This window comes from Arachis ipaensis, chromosome B4, assembly GCF_059453495.1.
Source record: "Arachis ipaensis isolate K30076 ecotype BB chromosome B4, ASM5945349v1, whole genome shotgun sequence".
In the NCBI taxonomy this organism is placed as follows: Eukaryota; Viridiplantae; Streptophyta; class Magnoliopsida; order Fabales; family Fabaceae; genus Arachis; species Arachis ipaensis.
In genome coordinates, this window is record NC_142439.1 from 123,137,021 (window position 1) to 123,156,838 (window position 19,818).

At 36.7% G+C, this 19,818-nt stretch overlaps 1 protein-coding gene across 1 annotated transcript; it reads left to right on the top strand.

Moving 5' to 3' along the window:
• Positions 1-5,809: 5,809 nt before the first annotated feature.
• Positions 5,810-15,799, top strand: LOC148569050 (uncharacterized). The gene is made up of 2 exons (XM_088484866.1): positions 5,810-6,525; positions 15,622-15,799. The coding sequence occupies exons 1-2, from the start codon at positions 5,810-5,812 to the stop codon at positions 15,797-15,799; spliced, it is 894 nt and encodes a 297-aa protein (XP_088340992.1).
• The last annotated feature ends 4,019 nt before the right edge of the window (positions 15,800-19,818 follow it).

Here is a 19,818-nt window from a genome sequence, read left to right on the forward strand (position 1 = left end):
AATTGAAAAAATGTCTAGTTATCGTAGTTCTAATTTTCAGTCATCTGATTGGTTGCGAAAGTTAGAATATGAAAAAATAATTAAAAAATATAAGAGGAGAACGATGACTTAAAAATTAGTTTGGAGAAGACAGAAAAAAATTTGAACTTAACTTACTTCTAAAGAGTGATTATTTTATTGTAATTATAATTCTAGTCAATAGTTAAAAATTTTAAATGATGTGATTAATAATTACTAATTAGAGATATTAAAATGATGTAATTAATTTTAAAAGAAATACTTCTATAAGTCTGTGTTTGATGATTTTTATATTTTGTTGAATTATATATAAATGACGTGATTAATAATTAGAGACATTAAAATGATGTAATTAGTTTTAAAAGCAATACTTTTATAAATCTATGTTTGATGGGTTCTATATTTTGTTGAATTATAATTATATATAAAAATCAGTTTAAAAATAATAGATGTAAAATTTAATTAAAAAATAGGTAATTAAAAAATTAGGATCAATGATTGATTTAGCCACAAACAAGTGTAGTCGTTATCAGCGACTAATATATTGGTTGCTAGTTAACGACCAATACCCTTAACGATCGATTTAGTGACGAAAACTTTGGTAAGTATTTAACAGCCAATTTGGTTTAATGACCGATTATGTTTGGTAAGGGTTTGATAGTTTTGGTTGAAAATCGGTTGCTAAATCAGTCGCTAATGATTAGCGACAAAATTTCAAATTTAGCGACCAAAGTTTAGCAACTACCAGAATCGGTTGCTAAATCGGTCGATATACTGATAATTTCTTCGAGTGTTGAGCTATGGGGTCAAATTTATTTATATAGTGGGGGCAAATAAAATTTACTACTAAGTATTATTCGCGAGTTTTCTAAAATTCAATGGGGCACTTGCCCCCACACCATTACAATTACATCCGTTCTTGCACATCATACTCTCTCATTAAAATTAAAATGAAATATTTTTTTTAAATTAATGAATTTCGTTCCTCCATCCTCTTATCTATCTCTCTCGCTTTATCTATTTCTCTCGACCCTTTCCACTCTATATATAACTTATGATTTATATTACTAATTTGACAATCCAAAATGTGTCATGAGATATCGATATTCTTTCATTACAATTAAAATAATTTTTTTCTCTAAAATTAACAAACTTTCTCTCCTTTTTATTTATCTTTTTCTCTCTTTTCTCTTTCATTCTCTATCTCTCTTTACTTTTCTATTTTACAAAAAATAAAATTAATAAAATAATATAATTCAAATAAGTTCTTAAAATTATAAAAAATATATTAAATCATAATTAAATATAATTAAGAATAATTATGTAATATTATTCATATAAAAAATATATTATTATATGCATATTTTTCTATTCTTTTATTTAGTTTTAAATTTTTACCACTTATTTGTTTAACTTATATTTTGACTTCTCTTTCTTTAAATATTTATTACGTATAATTTGTAGGGAATACTAAGGTTGTGATTAATAATTAGAATCAAGATTCAATTGTTTCAAAAAAAAATTAATATTGAATTAATTTTATAACTATCAGTAAAATTCTTTTTATACATATATATATATATATATATATATATATATATATATATATATAACACCCACACTGGTGTTTATCTAAGGGGGCGAGCTCATCCAGAACTTTCACAGTGTCCGGCCACACTTACGACATAGGGTCAGGAGAGTACCGAGTCTCAACCTGGAGCACATGGTAGCTAACCACTGCTTTTACCCAAGGAAATTCGTATCTCAGATATTTGGAAGTGCATCAAATCACATTGTCAATCAATAATTATGTACATGTACATACCCAGCTATAATTCAATATTTATCACTGTCATCCATCTCATAACATAATACATAACCACCCATGATTCATTATCAAATACATTCATTCGGCTCATAACATACACAACACTTCCTTCACAATCCATCTCAAGTTAAATCATCCTTCATGCCATATAATACTTTTTCTTAAATCACTTTTCTTTGAAAATAACAATCAGATTCATCTTTATCTCAATTTCAAAATGCTCATTTCTCAAATAGTTTCAAGCTCATAGGTTTGTTTTCCTCAAAGTAAGTTTCCTTTTCAAAACAAAGCCACTGTAAAACCCGGTTAATTAACGGCTAATTAACCCATAAATGAAAATTTATTCTAGAAAGCCTAAAATGTGACTTTTATGGCTAAATGTGATAGAGGAGATTGAGACGAGAATTTTGGTACCAATTTTATAGAATTCGGACCAAGATTGGACTGAACGGGCCAAACCGGGCCAAACCGGGCCAACCAGACCCAAAGTGGGTCCTTGGCCCACTAAACCAAAACCCTAGTTTTCAACACTCTCTCTCCTCATTAGCCACACACACACGCTGAAAAAGAGAGGAAAGGGGGGAAGAACACTACTCTCTCAAGTTCTTTCTCTCACTTGATCTTCAAACCACCATAACTTTTGATCTAGAGCTCCGATTGTCGCACCGTTTGCGGCCACGCGTTCACCGCGGAGAGATCTACAAAACCCATACAATCAATCTTGAGGTAAACCACGTTTTTCTCTTTGAATTTCCAGCCTTATTTTCGAGTTTCATGAGCAAAAATGTTGAGATTTTGGGCTCTTTGATGTTATAGAACCCAACTCTCTTGAAGGAGAAGGTTAATCTTGTCTCCTTGGACCTTGGGTGTGGTAAGATTCTCAACCCTAGTGTAATTTATGGTTCTATGATGTTTGGATTTTGAGATTTTGTGTATGGGTATGATGATTGTGGCTTAGGTTGTGTATGTGTGAATATTGGAGCTTGATTGGTGATTTTGGAAAGCTTAAAAAAGGATTTGGTGGTGAAAAATCTGTTCTTGGAGGTGTTGAGGCCTTGAGAGCTTGAGGAAAAGTGGTTTGGAAGTGCACCGGTGGAGCTTGGGAAATCGGCTAAGGTATGGTTTCGATTTCTCGTATCTAATATGTAATGTGGTAGGAAATACTTAGGCTAGAGGCCTAAGATAGGCATTGAATTGTTGATATTGTTGAATGGTTGAGATATATGATGTGGTCATATATGTAATGATGATTATTGATGCCTTGATGGTATGATGTATGAGAAATATGCATGTTGTGATATATGCTTGATGATTGGTTATGGTTGAATGGTGGGTCGAACCATGTTGATGGTGAGTATGATATTGATTGTGTACAATGATGATTTATTGGAATTGGTGTTGTTAAAAATTGGCATGAGGAAGAGTATATGATATGTCAATGTGTTTAAGTTTGAGCCACTTGGGTGAAGTAGGTTAAAATGATGGGATAGTGATTTTGTAAATTGTGGTAATGTGTCAATGTGTGAGTTGAGGAGGCTTGATGTTGAATTTGATATATTTTGATTTCAAAGAAAAGGGATGAAATTGGCATGTTTTGATTGATTTTGAAAAGAGTTGAAAATGACTTGTTTTGAAAATGGCACTTTGTGGTTTTGTATGAAAAACATGGTTTTTGGGCATACTTTGATGGGACATAATTTGGACTACGGATCCCTATTTTATGCCAAATCTGTTTAGAAATAAAATTGGATCCGGGATGTCCATGCCGTTCGAAGAACGGGTGAAAAACGATTTAAAATGAGAAAGTTATGTCCGTTGGAAGATTGGGGTTTGAAATATGTGAATTCTGCAGCTTTTAACTTAGAAAATTTTTAGCAGAATGACACCTCGCGTGTAGACGCACTTGGCGCGTACGCGCCGTTCTTCCAGAAAACGCCATCTACGCGTGCGCGGGCGCGCCGATGTACTGCACCCAATGCCCAGCCATTTTCCAAAGGGTCATGCCTGAACTGTGCCAGTTTTGTGACTGACGCGTGTGCGTTGATTGGCTAATCTTCAATCCACGCGTTAGCGTGCATGACACTTACGCGTCGATGAGTTTTGTGGCCATCCACGCGTGCGCGTAGAGTGCGCATACGCGTGGCCCTGTTTTCATCCCAAAGTTAATTTTTGAGTTTTAAAAGCCAAATCTCATACTTCTAAGCCTCCGATCTCACCATTTATATCTTAAAATATTATGATATGCCTAGCTATTAGAAAAAGAGCTAGGGGATGTGGTAACTTGCGAGTGAAGCAAGGGAAAAATGAATGATCAATGAGGATCAAAGATGTTCATGTGAGAGGCGGAGGATGGTGGTGGAAGTGCTTGTTATGCCATGGGCCGAAAGGCCGTAATTGTTAATGAAATGGCTGGTTATAGATTTAACCGTGAGCCGGATGGCTAGATTATTGCCGTGTTATGGCGGAGCCATGATTATGGCAATGTATAAATGCATATATGTTGTTGAATGAATTGTGAATGTTGCACTTCCACTGTTGGAGATGAGAGTTTCCCTGGGAGGAAGCAGTGGCTAGCCACCACGTGCTCCAGGTTGAGACTCGAAGCTCTTTTGACCCTATGTCATAAGTGTGGCCGGGCACTGTGAAAGACCCGGATGAGCTCGCCCCCGTAAATATTCACCAATGAAGGTGATGGATATAGATCATGATTATGATCAAGCTTATGATGAGTATAACTCAAGTTGGGGATGCGTGACAGAGGGACAGTCCAATGGTTAGCTACCAGGACTTGTCGGGTTGGCTCTGTAACCGACAGATGATATCATCAGCCACTAGGGACAGGCATTCATCGTATGCATACTATATGAATTGTTTGAGATTGCCTATTTGACTGCATATTACTTGCTAACTGTCTAAATGTCTTATCTGTTCCTATTTGTTTATCTCTTGTTTGATATAACTGTGTTTGCTACATTATACTCCTGCTGGAGGTTGGGAGGTTTGAAGGAATTGGAAAGGGAAGTATTAGTTAGACTGAAGAATCTTTAGTCAGATGCCCTTTTATGGTTTAGCTTGTAAAGCTTTGAATTATCTGGAGGAAGTTCTAGGATTGCCTTCGGCTTTCCTCTATTATTATGTATTATATATGTGGAAGCTGTTACCATGCTGGGGACCTCTGGTTCTCACCCATGCGGATTTTGTGGTTTTCAGATGCAGGACGTGAGGTTTCTCGCTGAGGCCTGCTGGAGACTTCTGGATTAGCGAAGATCCTTTGTTCTTGGGGACTCTATTTTGGTTCATCTATTTTGCTTAGATACTTTTATCTCCATTAAATAATACAAACTGTGATGACTCCTCTTATGGGAGATTTTGGAGAATAGGTTTCTATATTTTTGTCCCTTTGGGTTTCCTTTGGGGTTTTCCTTATTTTTATCATATGTATATATTGCTATATGCTCGGACCGGTTATCGTCGCAGCCGGATTTTGAGTCTTGATATTCCTGTTTTTGACACTCCTTTGTATATATATAATCTCGCGTTGGTTTATCCTTGTTCGTTACGTTATCGATCGGAGTGTTGCGCTTTTGAGTTGCGATTTTTGTTTACCCCTTTTTCTACAAAGGCTCCTAGTTATAATCAATCATTCATACTACTATACGTACTAAATTTTTATTTTAGAGGTCGTAATACCTTGCCATCTCTGAATTATGACTTAAGCATAAGACTCTGTATGGTAGGGTGTTACATTATGGTATCAGAGTAGTTCGTTCCTGTAGAGCCTGAGGGATGGACTGACTATGCTTCTGTGCATTCTCTCTGTGTGTGTTATGTGCTATTAGTATATCTGCTTGATATAATTGGCATAAACGTTCATGAGCATGCATTTGGGACTTTGAAGCACTAGACTTCCGATATTGAGACTGATCAACTTAATATCCATTGTTGGGTATGTATAGGGACCAGATGGCGCCTCGTGGACGCGGTAGAGGCCATGGTAGAGGTCGTACTAATGTTCGTGCGCCGGAGAATAACCCTAATGACCCGGTGAACTTTATGACTGCGTTGGAGAACATGGCTGCTGCTATGCAAGCCACTACTGAGGCTCTTGGTCAACAGATGAACAACCATGGTAATGACGGAGGTGGAGTTCAGGGCCCGATGACACTGGCAAACTTTTTGAAGGTTAATCCGCCTAAGTTCAAGGGAACTACTAGCCCGACTGAGGCTGATACATGGTTTCAAGCTATAGAGCGAGCACTGCAAGCACAAGTGGTACCTGAAGGACAGCGTGTCGAGTTCGCTACCTATATGCTCACTAGTGAAGCGTCGCATTGGTGGCAAGGTATCCGACGTCTTCTACAGCAGGGTGATGACTATATCACCTGGAATGTCTTCCAAGAGGAGTTCTATAAGAAGTACTTTCCGACTTCTGCTAGGACGGCTAAGGAACTTGAGTTACTACAGCTGAAGCAGGGTACCATGTCCGTATTTGAGTATACTGACATGTTTGAAGAGTTGTTCAGGTTCTCTCATATGTGCCAAGGGACTCCGGTGGAATATGAGGAATGGAAGTGTGTTAAGTATGAAGGAGGACTCCAGAGCGATATCTTCAGCTCAGTGGGACCAATGGAGATTAGGACTTTCTCTGAATTGGTGAACAAGTGTAGAGTTGCTGAAGAGTGTGTGAAAAGGGCAACCGCTGAGAAAGGGAGTCACAAAGGATCATTCCCACAGAACCGAGGGAAGAGCTTTGCACCTAGAGGTCTGTCTTTCAAGAGGGAAAGCTCTTTCAGGAGGCCCAACAACAACAACTCCCAAGGAAAGAAGTTTAGGAAGCAGCCTCAGAATGATCAAGCTTGTACTAGGTGTGGAAGTCACCATCCGGGAGCACCATGCAAGGCCGGATGGGGTTTGTGCTACAATTGTGGAAAGGCGGGGCATAAAGCCGCAAATTGTCCGGAGAAGCAGAAACAAGGTGCTGGAAAAGCACAACAGACTGGTCGGGTGTTCACCACTTCAGCTATAGGTGCTGAGGGATCTGAGACACTTATTCGAGGTAACTGTGAAATGGCTGGTCAAATTTTAAATGCTTTATTTGATTCGGGAGCATCGCATTCATTCATTGCATTTGAGAAAGCCCATGAGTTAGGATTGAAGATTGTAACCTTAGGTTATGACCTAAAAGTGTATAATGCTACCCATGAAGCCATGGTGACTAGGCTAGGATGCCCGAAAGTTTCCTTTAGGTTCAAGCAGCGTAATTTTGTTCATAATTTAGTCTGCTTACCGATGATCGGTCTTGATCTTATCGTGGGATTGGACTGGTTATCTAAGAACCATGTCATGCTGGATTGTTCTACAAAGTCGGTGTACTTTATGCCGGAAGATACAGAAGGGCCGGTCGTGGTGAATAATTATTACTTGAATTCGATGATGGTGAACTATTCTGGAACCGAATGTCAGGGTATCCTATTGTTAACCGCGGGTGTTTCGGGTGATGATCAAAGGTTGGAGCAGATTCCGGTTGTCTGTGAGTTTCCGGAAGTGTTTCCCAATGATATTGATGAATTTTCACCTAACCGAGAGGTTGAGTTTGCTATTGAGTTGGTGCCCGGGGCGGGACCAATCTCAAGTGCTCCTTATAGGATGTCACCGTTAGAGATGAACGAGCTAAAGTCTCAGTTAGAGGATTTGTTGGGTAAGAATTTTATACGACCAAGTGTCTCTCCATGGGGTGCTCCAGTGTTACTGGTGAAGAAGAAAGATGGGAGTATGCGGCTCTGTGTGGATTACAGGCAGCTGAACAAGGTCACAATAAAGAATAAGTACCCATTGCCGAGAATTGATGATCTCATGGATCAGTTACAAAGAGCTGGAGTTTTCTCCAAGATCGATTTGCGATCCGGTTATCACCAGATAAGGGTGAGGGGTGAGGATATCGCTAAGACCGCTTTCAGGACTCGTTATGGTCATTACGAGTACACTGTGATGTCTTTTGGTTTGACGAACGCTCCAGCAGTATTCATGGATTATATGAATAGAGTTTTCCGTCCGTTTCTGGATAAATTCGTTGTTGTCTTCATTGATGACATACTGATTTACTCCAAGACTGAAGAAGAGCATGCGGGACACTTGAGGGCCATGTTGCAGATTCTAAAGGAGAAGAAACTTTATGCAAAGCTGTCTAAGTGCGAGTTTTGGAAGAGTGAGGTGAAGTTTTTGGGTCACGTGGTGAGTAAGAAGGGAATAGCCGTAGATCCAACTAAGGTGGAGGCTATGATGGATTGGAAGCAACCAACCACCGTAACAGAGATAAAGAGTTTTCTGGGCTTAGCTGGCTATTACCGAAGGTTTATCAAGGGCTTTTCACAGATAGCTTTGCCAATGACAAAGTTAACCCGCAAAGACACTCCGTTTGTTTGGACTCCTGAGTGCGAAGAGAGCTTTCAGACATTGACGAAAAAATTGACCACTGCACCTGTGTTAGTGTTACCTGAGCCGAACGAGCCTTTTGAGGTGTATTGTGATGCCTCATTGAAGGGTCTAGGGTGCGTGCTGATGCAGCATCATAATGTGGTGGCGTATGCCTCACGGCAGTTGAGACCGCATGAAATTAACTATCCTACGCATGATTTAGAACTTGCTGCGGTCGTGTTTGCGCTAAAGGTGTGGAGGCATTACCTCTATGGGGTTAAGTTCCAAGTCTTCTCCGATCACAAGAGTTTGAAATATCTCTTTGATCAGAAAGAGCTTAATATGAGGCAGAGGTGGATGGAATTGTTGAAGGACTACGACTTTGAGTTGAATTACCATCCGGGAAAGGCGAATGTAGTGGCGGATGCATTAAGTCAGAAGTCGTTATATGCAGCTTGGATGATGCTTCAAGAGGAGAAGTTGCTCAAGGGATTCGAGAGTCTGAAAATTGGTGCTCGAAAAGTATCCGGAACCTTATGTTTGAGCCGATTAGAAATCTCAAGTGACTTTAAGTCCGAACTCCTAAAGGCTCATCAAAATGATGAAGCGTTATGGAAGGTGTTACCGGCCATTGAGCAAGGAAAACAGTGGAGAGTGTCAGAAGAAAAAGATGGGTTATGGAGGTTCAAGGGTAGGATCATTGTGCCGGATGTTGGCACTTTGAGGCAAGATATTTTAAAGAAGGCACACAAAAGCGGATTCTCCATTCACCCGGGAAGTACTAAGATGTACCATGATTTAAAGGCGATGTTCTGGTGGCCGGATGTGAAGAATGATGTGGCGGAATATGTTTCGAAGTGCTTAACTTGTCAAAAGGTAAAGATTGAACATCAAAGACCTGCCGGGATGTTACAACCGTTAGAGATTCCACAATGGAAGTGGGAAAGTATTGCAACGGACTTTGTGTCGGGATTGCCAAGGACTAGGGCTGGTTTTGATGCTATCTGGGTGATTGTGGACCGACTGACGAAGTCAGCTCACTTTTTACCCATTCGTATGACTTACACCCTTGAGGAGCTAGCACGGTTATACATAAAGGAGATTGTGAGACTTCATGGTGTACCTGCTACTATAATCTCTGATAGAGATCCTCGTTTCACTTCAAGGTTTTGGGGTGCATTTCAGAAAGCTTTTGGAACCCGACTAAGCTTGAGCATGGCTTACCATCCTCAAATAGATGGTCAATCCGAGAGGACTATCCAAACACTAGAGGATATGTTGAGAGCTTGTGTTTTGGACCAACCGGCGAGTTGGGATCGGTATATGCCATTAGTGGAGTTTGCATACAATAATAGCTATCATACGAGCATCGGAATGGCTCCGTATGAGGCCTTGTATGGGAGGAAATGTCAATCTCCGCTATGTTGGTAAGAAGCTGGAGAGAAAAGCTTGTTGGGGCCAGAAATGATAGCTGAGACTACTGAACAAGTCAAGAAAATCCGAGATAGGATGCTTGCGGCCCAGAGTCGTCAAAAGAGTTACGCCGATCAGAGGCGAAAGCCCTTAGAATTTGAGGAAGGAGACCATGTCTTCCTTAAGGTTACTCCGACTACAGGAGTAGGTAGGGCGATTAAAGCAAAGAAGTTGAATCCTCGATACATTGGTCCATTTCAGATCCTGGAGAGGATTGGACCGGTGGCGTATCAGATGGCTCTACCACCTCATCTTTCGAACCTGCACGACGTGTTTCACGTGTCGCAATTTTGAAAGTACACTCCTGATGCTAGCCATGTGTTAGAACCTGAGTCGGTTCAGTTAAAGGAAGATTTGGCGCTTCCAGTGGCTCCAGTCAGAATTGATGATACTAGTATCAAACGATTGCGTGGAAAAGAGGTTTCATTAGTCAAAGTGGCATGGAGTCGAGGTGGTGTTGAGGAACACACTTGGGAACTTGAGTTGGAGATGCGAACGGATTATCCGCACTTATTCTCAGGTATTGCATTTGAATTTTGTGGGAAAAAATTCCCAATTAGGTGGGTAAAATGTAAAACCCGGTTAATTAACGGCTAATTAACCCATAAATGAGAATTTATTCTAGAAAGCCCAAAATGTGACTTTTATGGCTAAATGTGATAGAGGAGATTGAGACGAGAATTTCGGTACCATCTTTATAGAATTCGGACCAAGATTGGACCGAACGGGCCAAACCGGGCCAACCGGACCCAAAGTGGGCCCTTGGCCCAACATAACTAAACCAAAACCCTAGTTTTCAGCACTCTCTCTCCCCATTAGCCACACACACACGCTGAAAAAGAGAAGAAAGGGGGGAAGAACACTCTCTCAAGTTCTTTCTCTCACTTGATCTTCAAACCACAATAACTTTTGATCTAGAGCTCCGATTGCCGCACCGTTTGCAGCCACGCGTTCACCGCAGAGAACTCTACAAAACCCATACAATCAGTTTTGAGGTAAGCCACGTTTTGCTCTTCGAATTGCCAGCCTTTATTTCGAGTTTCATGAGCAAAAATGTTGAGATTTTGGGCTCTTTGATGTTATAGGACCCAACTCTCTTGAAGGAGAAGGTTAATCTTGTCTCCGTGGACCTTGCGTGTGGTAAGATTCTCAACCCTAGTGTAATTTGTGGTTCTATGATGTTTGGATTTTGAGATGTTGTGTATGGGTATGATGATTGTGGCTTAGGTTGTGTATGTGTGAATATTGGAGCTTGATTGGTGATTTTGGAAAGCTTAAAAAAGGATTTGGTGGTGAAAAATCTATTCTTGGATGTGTTGACGCCTTGAGAGCTTGAGAAAAAGTGGTTTGGAAGTGCTCCGGTGGAGCTTGGGAAATCGGCTAAGGTATGGTTTCGGTTTCTCGTATCTAATATGTAATGTGGTAGGAAATACTTAGGCTAGAGGCCCTAAGATAGGTATTGAATTGTTGATGTTGTTGAATGGTTGAGATATATGATGTGGTCATATATGTAATGATGATTATTGATGCCTTGATGGTATGATGTATGAGAAATATGCATGTTGTGAAATATGCTTGATGATTGGTTATGGTTGAATGGTGGGTCGAACCATGTTGATGGTGAGTATGATATTGATTGTGTACAATGATGATTTATTGGAATTGGTGTTGTTGAAAATTGGCATGAGGAAGAGTATATGATATGTCAATGTGTTTAAGTTTGAGCCACTTGGGTGAAGTGGGTTAAAATGATGGGATAGTAATTTTGTAAATTGTGGTAATGTGTCAATGTGTGAGTTAAGGAGGCTTGATGTTGAATTTGATATATTTTGATTTCAAAGAAAAGGGATGAAATTGGCCTGTTTTGATTGATTTTGAAAAGAGTTGAAAATGACTTGTTTTGAAAATGGCACTTTGTGGTTTTGTATGAAAAACATGGTTTTTGGGCATACTTTGATGGGACATAATTTGGACTACGGATCTCTATTTTGTGCCAAATCTATTTAGAAATGAAATTGGATCCGGGATGTCCATGCCGTTCGAAGAACGGGTGAAAAACGATTTAAAATGAGAAAGTTATGTCCTTTGGAAGATTGGGGTTTGAAATATGTGAATTCTGCAGCTTTTAACTTAGAAAATTTTTAGCAGAATGACCCCTCGCGCGTAGGCGCACTTGGCGCGTACGCGCCGTTCTTCCAAAAAACGCCATCCACGTGTGCGCGTGGTGTGCGCGGGCGCGCCGATGTGCTGCACCCAATGCCCAGCCATTTTCCAGAGGGTTGTGCCTGAACTGTGCCAGTTTTGTGCCTGGGGCACAAGAGTACCCACGCGTACGCGTGGCTGACGCGTGCGCGTCGATTGGCTAATCTTCAATCCACGCGTTAGCGTGCATGACACTTACGCGTCGATGAGTTTTGTGGGCATCCACGCGTGCGCGTAGAGTGCACGTACGCGTGGCCCTGTTTTCATCGCAAAGTTGATTTTTGGGTTTTAAAAGCCAAATCTCATACTTCTAAGCCTCCGGTCCCACCATTTATATCTTAAATTATTATGATATGCCTAGCTATTAGAAAAGGAGCTAGGGGATGTGGTAACTTGCGAGTGAAGCAAGGGAAAAATGAATGATCAATGAGGATCAAAGATGTTCATGTGAGAGGCGGAGGATGGTGGTGGAAGTGCTTGTTATGCCATGGGCCGAAAGGCCGTAATTGTTAATGAAATGGCTGGTTATGGATTTAACCGTGAGCCGGATGGCTAGATTATTGCCGTGTTACGGCGGAGCCATGATTATGGCTATGTATAAATGCATATATGCTGTTGAATAAATTGTGAATGTTGCACTTTCACTGTTGGAGATGAGAGTTTCCCTGGGAGGAAGCAGTGGCTAGCCACCACGTGCTCCAGGTTGAGACTCGAAGCTCTTTTGACCCTATGTCATAAGTGTGGCCGGGCACTGTGAAAGACCCGGATGAGCTCGCCCCCGTAAATATTCACCAATGAAGGTGATGGATATAGATCATGATTATGATCAAGCTTATGATGAGTATAACTCAAGTTGGGGATGCGTGACAGAGGGACAGTCCAATGGTTAGCTACCAAGACTTGTCGGGTTGGCTCTATAACCGACAGATGATATCATCAGTCACTAGGGACAGGCATTCATCATATGCATACTATATGAATTGTTTGAGATTGCCTATTTGACTGCATATTACTTGCTAACTGTCTAAATGTCTTATCTGTTCCTATTTGTTTATCTCTTGTTTGATATAACTGTGTTTGCTACATTATACTCCTGCTGGAGGTTGGGAGGTTTGAAGGAATTGGAAAGGGAAGTATTAGTTAGACTGAAGAATCTTTAGTCAGATGCCCTTTTATGGTTTAGCTTGTTTATAAGCTTTGAATTATCTGGAGGAAGTTCTAGGATTGCCTTCGGCTTTCCTCTATTATTATGTATTATATATGTGGAAGCTGTTACCATGCTAGGGACCTCTGGTTCTCACCCATGCGGATTTTGTGGTTTTCAGATGCAGGACGTGAGGTTTCTCGCTGAGGCCTGCTGGAAACTTCTGGATTAGTGAAGATCCTTTGTTCTTGGGGACTTTGTTTTGGTTCATCTGTTTTGCTTAGATACTTTTATCTCCATTAAATAATACAAACTGTGATGACTCCTCTTATGGGAGATTTTGGAGAATAGGTTTCTGTATTTGTGTCCCTTTGGGTTTCCTTTGGGGTTTTCCTTATTTTTATCATATGTATATATTGCTATATGCTTGGACCGGTTATCGTCGCAGCCGGATTTTGAGTCTTGATATTCCTATTTTTGACAATCCTTTGTATATATATAATCTCGCGTTGGTTTATCCTTGTTCGTTACGTTATCGATCGGAGTGTTGCGCTTTTGAGTTGCGATTTTTGTTTACCCCTTTTTCTACAAAGGCTCCTAGTTATAATCAATCATTCATACTACTATACGTACTAAATTTTTATTTTAGAGGTCGTAATACCTTGCCATCTCTGAATTATGACTTAAGCATAAGACTCTGTATGGTAGGGTGTTACAGCCACCATTAGCATCATCTTTCCAAAACTTCCAAAACCATGCCAAATTAAAAATCTCTTCTAAAGGATTCAAAATCATCCATCCTAAAATAGGGTTTGGTAATAAAATTCCTCAGAGAGTCTCAAGACTATAAGGGAGAATAACATAAATCATTTTTTCGAATTCGTTTAAAATCTATAAAACCTCAAGTTCTTGATTTGAGTAATAAAAATAGAATCTAGAACAAGCCAGGTCGTGTAATCAATTACTCCAACCACATTTTCAAAACCATTTCTTCCACTTGAACTAAAACCAATTTCAACCCCTTGATAAAAATCTGAAGTGTTTCTAACGGCTCGGAAAACATTTTAGTTTTGCTAAACCAAAATTCAAAGAATACTTTAAAATTTTTCTAAAATGTCGAAAAATGAGATTTGTCAATCGAAATCAAAATTCTTTCAAAGTCACAAAAATTCCTTCAAGTGAAAATATTTAAGTTAAATTCAAAACATAAACTCTTTGCACCTTTAAAACAGTCTTAAAGCATAAATCTCTTCCGAATGACTTACACCCAAAAACATAATATTTTTCTTAGGAAATAAGGCTAAGTCATAATTCTCTTTTCAATAATTCTTTTCAAAACACAATTTCATCATTTTCATAAATGATTCGGATAAAGATAATAAAAGTCTTAAATTCATAATTCTCCAAGTAAAATAGTAAAGGCCTTAAATTCATAATTTTTCAAATAACATTTTAAATAAAGTGTCGGATTTTATAATAATTTCGGCAGCACCTCTCCTAAAATTTGGACTCTGCCATCCTTTCTGGGTCCCAAATCAGTTTAAAATCAAGCTAAATCCAAAAGTGCATCCCATTTTCATATTTCCAGAAAACCAACTCAAACTCAAATCAATCTCCAATGGATTAAACTCGATTTCAAAACTTTTGAAATAACTTTAAAGGAACACTTCAAAAATAGTCCATTTCACAAAACCAACAACAATCCACTCAAATAAGTATTCATATTCATCTAAGACAATCAAACAATACATAATACTTATACAATTACTAAGAAGTAAGAACACATTTCTCACATCAATGTCTATATATAGCAACTCCAAACTCCATAATTATAGAGTTTGAATAAAACCTTAATTTATTTCAAATTCAATTAATCAAAATTATTTTTGTTATCTTCGATAAAATAATTTATAAAATTAAAATTATAAATAAATAAATAATTTAAAATTAATTCATAATAACTTTTTTTTTATTCTGGGTCTTATCGTACCTGTCCTTTGTTGATATGGAATTTAAAGGGGGAAAAAAATACTAGTAGTACTTTGTTGTACCTGTCCTTTATTAATATGGATTGACTCAGCTCGAATCTATTAAGTTCATCAAATAAAATAGTAGGGAAATTATTTTAAAAAAATATAACTCGAGTCCAGCAAATTGAACTATAAATGTGCTATTATTATAGTGTTTGGAATTATTATAAACTATCTATATATGTATATATATTATTATGGCATAATAATATTATTGGCCAAGGATTTGAGAAACCATCATCTCGGATCTCTTTCCTTCGCTTTTGTAACTATCACTGAGTAAATATAACAAACGAGTCCCGTTAAGAAGACAATGAGGTATCTATACAATATGTACAATAAGTTGTTTATTTGGTCCAATATGTATTAATAATATAAATTAAATATCATTATCCCTAATTTTTAGTTGCTTTTTGTGATATCTACCCCCAATTTACCCCAAATTCTTTCACATTAACCCTTCATCACCCACCATTACCTACACTAAAAAAATCTCATTGTTTGTTTCACAGAAAACCCTCTTTCTCTGTTGTCCCACAGTGTGGGCAGCAACCTGCGTCTTATCGCTCTGTTTCTGCGCAACGTGTAGCCTCCGTTCCTGCCAACCGGAACTGTCGCGCTCCGCCTCCTCGCGCCAACGCCCTCGCCAGAAGAACCTCCGTCACTCCTCACGCGGCCGAACATCCGTGACCTGCAACTGTCAGCGTCGCCGACGTGAGTTGCAGCTCCGAACCCCGCGCTCGCATCATTTTAGCGCTGCTGCCTGGGTCTTGTTGAATTACTCGAAAAATAAACATCCGCAAAAACTGAGAAAGTGAACATCCAAAATCATATAAAAATGAGCATCCAATGTGAACGTGTATAAATCATAACCAGCAATCATCGTCTACAACTAAGCACCCAAGAATAACCATCCACGTTCACAGAGAAAGTGAACATCTGGCGACAGGAAGAAGACACAAACTGATTGCGATGGAGGTGCTGGACGTCCGGGTTGCTACGGTGCTGCGAGCTCGACTCACACAATATGCGCGTCCTCCCTACGTATGGTGGCCTGTGCGGATGATGGCGCCAGTCGGAAGAGTGTCGGCGCAATGTCCGACGACGACTGGTAACTGTGGCGGTACTGTACCGGCTTTTGCTTCGAGGATAGAGTAAGAGAAAAGTTTACACCATATTGAGAGAGAGAGAGAGATAATCCTAATTTGATTCTGACGGGAATCATGATTTGATTCAAATTTTAAATGAGAAACTACTCAAAATTAATTAATTGCCATAACTAACGGAAATCATGATTTGATTCAAATTTTAAATTGGAAACTACTCAAAATTAATTAATTGCCTCTAATTTAATTTTAATTTTAATTTAACCCCATTGTACGTATTATATAAAACATATATTGTCTCCTCGTACTTTTCCATAACAATAATGTAATTAATGGGGGAGTGATGAGTAATTTAAAAAATTGTAATGTTAAAGAACAAAAAAAAACCTTTATCATAAGTAAGTTATACTTTTTTTTAAAAAATATTTTTTATTTTTTAAATCGATATTTCTTTTTATTTTTTAGTATTTATTCAAATTTTAAATATAAAAAAATTAAAAAATTTATTTTATTTAATATTTATTAATTTTAATAATAATTAATTAAAATTAACGAATATTAAATAAGATAAATTTAATTATTTTTAACTAATTTTTTATTGTTAACAAATATTTCTATTTAGAAAAACAATAAAGAGCAACATTTACAAATCATAATTATAAATTATATTAAATATTATTTAATTCGCGTGTATTTTTTTTCTCCTACATCATTTTGTTAATATTTGTTTTTTTTTTCTAGTTAATAACGCAACAGCTATCGAATAACAATTATTTTTAATATTGAGAATTTTATTATTTTACAAAATTATCCATAAAATTCATCTTTTTAGATGATTATTATTTTTGTAATAGATATGCATTTTTTTTATAAGCCGATATGTAATTGATGAATTTTTCATGTAATAAATCATAAACATAAAAAATAAAGTACAATAGACCATTAATTAACTTTAACTATTACTAACTATTAAACTATTCAATCCAAGAGCATTTCAAAAACAAACAAACTCAAATAAAATGATCAACATTAGTTAGAATTGATTTTGATATATATTAATATGGTGACAAATATTATATTGGGTTAATAATTTAAATATGTTTTAATGTGTAAATTATTAATGCAAGGCTAAAACTAAGATGCACATAAGTCCAACAATGTATAGCTTTTGCAAACAATCTACACTGCTTCAATCAAAGCTTCAGCCCATAGAAAAGAGGAACAAAAACCAAATTCTCACTATATTTTTGAGCCCATGTTGCTGATCTCTAACCAAGACTAACAAAGATATTACAAGCCAAAGAAATAAGCTCAAAAAATTTGGTCCAAGCTAAAGTGAAAAAGATCTTAAAGCTACTGCTGGAGTTTTACCCAAAAAACAGAAAAGTAAATTAAAGAAAAATTAGTTCACTTTTTTATGAAACCAAAATCATTCACCAAACAAGCATTGGAGAAAAAGTAAAATAATGGAGATAAAATCAAATCAATGGAACCAAATCAAATCTAAGTATTAAAGTTGTTTAGAAAAAAAAATATTATTAGAATTCATTTTTGTACAAGTAAAAAAGTTAGGTGAAGCTACTTCCTTTCAGAAACAACAATTTGGGTATGAAAAAAAAATGAAGATTACTTTTTCTGATTCATATCAAATATCAAAAGCTGAAAATGAAATTTGGAGCCAAAGATTGCATCAATAGTACATATTATTGCCCATTTTTTCTATATTTCTGTACCACTCTACTCTGCTGTTCTACTCTAATTTTTTGTTCTGATTTCTTGAGATAAAAAGAAGAACTCAGTTGGCTCAATGCTCAAAAATTGACTCTACTCACTATCTCAAGTTTTGGAGGCATTATCCCATAAATAAAGAATAATTAACCAGAAATTTAGGTAAGAAAAATAGAGCAAAAATTTAGAATACCATTTCATACATGTTGCAGAATTATTTTTTTTATCTTTGAGCTTCATTTAATATTTTATTATTATGATTTTTTTTATGTCTATCTTTTTGTAAATGAGAAATAGAAAAATAAATAGTGAGGTAAAAAATAAAAAAGTCATGAGTGAAAAAAAGTAAAAGATATAGATCAAAAAGCCAAAACTGTTTTTCTGTGTATTTGATTTTGATTGAATTAGGATTAATTCTCCTTATTACTAAGTTGGGATAGCACTTCGTGACAGTTGAACCTGTTGGGTTCTCCTTTACCAAGTTGGGAGAACACTTGGTGGGTGTTGAACCAAATTGAGTTTCTCTTTCCAAGTTGGGATAGCACTTGGTGTTAGAAGCTTAGTGTTTGATACTAAATGAATTAGATTATAATTTATTGATATTAGTGCATGTAATCAGTTTGATTATAGTTAAAATTTCACTATGGTCGTGGTTGAGACTAGATGTAGGACACATTGCATAAAGTGATTGAACCAGGATACATGGTTGTGTTCTTTTCTCTTTTCTACTCTATTTTTGTTTTATTCGTTATCAGACAAAATTAAATTGTCTCCTGCATAATCCAATTCGCAAACACAACATTAGCATATCAGCAGAATCTATTTTGGCACTCAAGTTTAAGAATATAAAAAAACGATCTTAGATTCAACCCCCTTCTCTAGGCCATTTAAAATTATCAATTGGTATCAAGAACCCGGTCTCAAGGATTCAAGATTTACAGTTTAAAGTAAAGATTTATGGCCAACAACATGGGGACAAATATTATGGCTTACACACTCACTGAAAGTCAATCTAACAACATACCTTCATACATCAATGGCAATAACTACTATAACAATCCGAGCTTTTAAAATTAAATTTTATACTTTAAATTTAAAAAAATAAAATTTAATTTAATTATAACTTATTCTATTATTTTAAATTATCTATTAGAAACTATATTAATAGTTACCGTTTAAATTAATTATTATTATTATTATTATTATTATTATTATTATTATTATTATTATTATTATTATTATTATTATTATTATTATTATTATTATTACTTAAGTTTTTATTCGGCCGAAGCCACTAGGAAACTAAAGGAAAAGAAATGAAAACTTTATATATATATTACTACCGTGGATCACATTTTATTTCCATTAGTTTAATTATAATTTTTTTCTTATTAACTATTTAATATTGAGCCTTTACGTCAGTATCGCGTTTCAGTTTTAAAAAAATTTCAAAAAATAGATTTTAGTAATTAAAATTACATAACAAAAGATTTTCAAATAATAATAATAATCACATAATCATTAATAATAATAGATGCTATACGATTAAATTCAATGTAAAACTCAAATACAATACTATCCCAGACATTACGGACCTGGTTTCCTTTGTTATAAATTTACTATTGGGCCTTTACCTCGATATCGCGTTTCAGTTTTTAAGAAAATTTCAGAAAATAGATTTTCGTAATTAAAATCACATAACAAAAGGGCTTCAAATAATAATAATCATGTAATTATTAATAATAATAGATGCTATACAATTAAATTCAATGTAAAACTCAAATACAAAACCTATCCCTCTCGATAAAATAAAAACCCTGAAGCAATAAGTGCGAGGGAACTCTATAAAAACAACAGGAATCACAAGTAAATCTA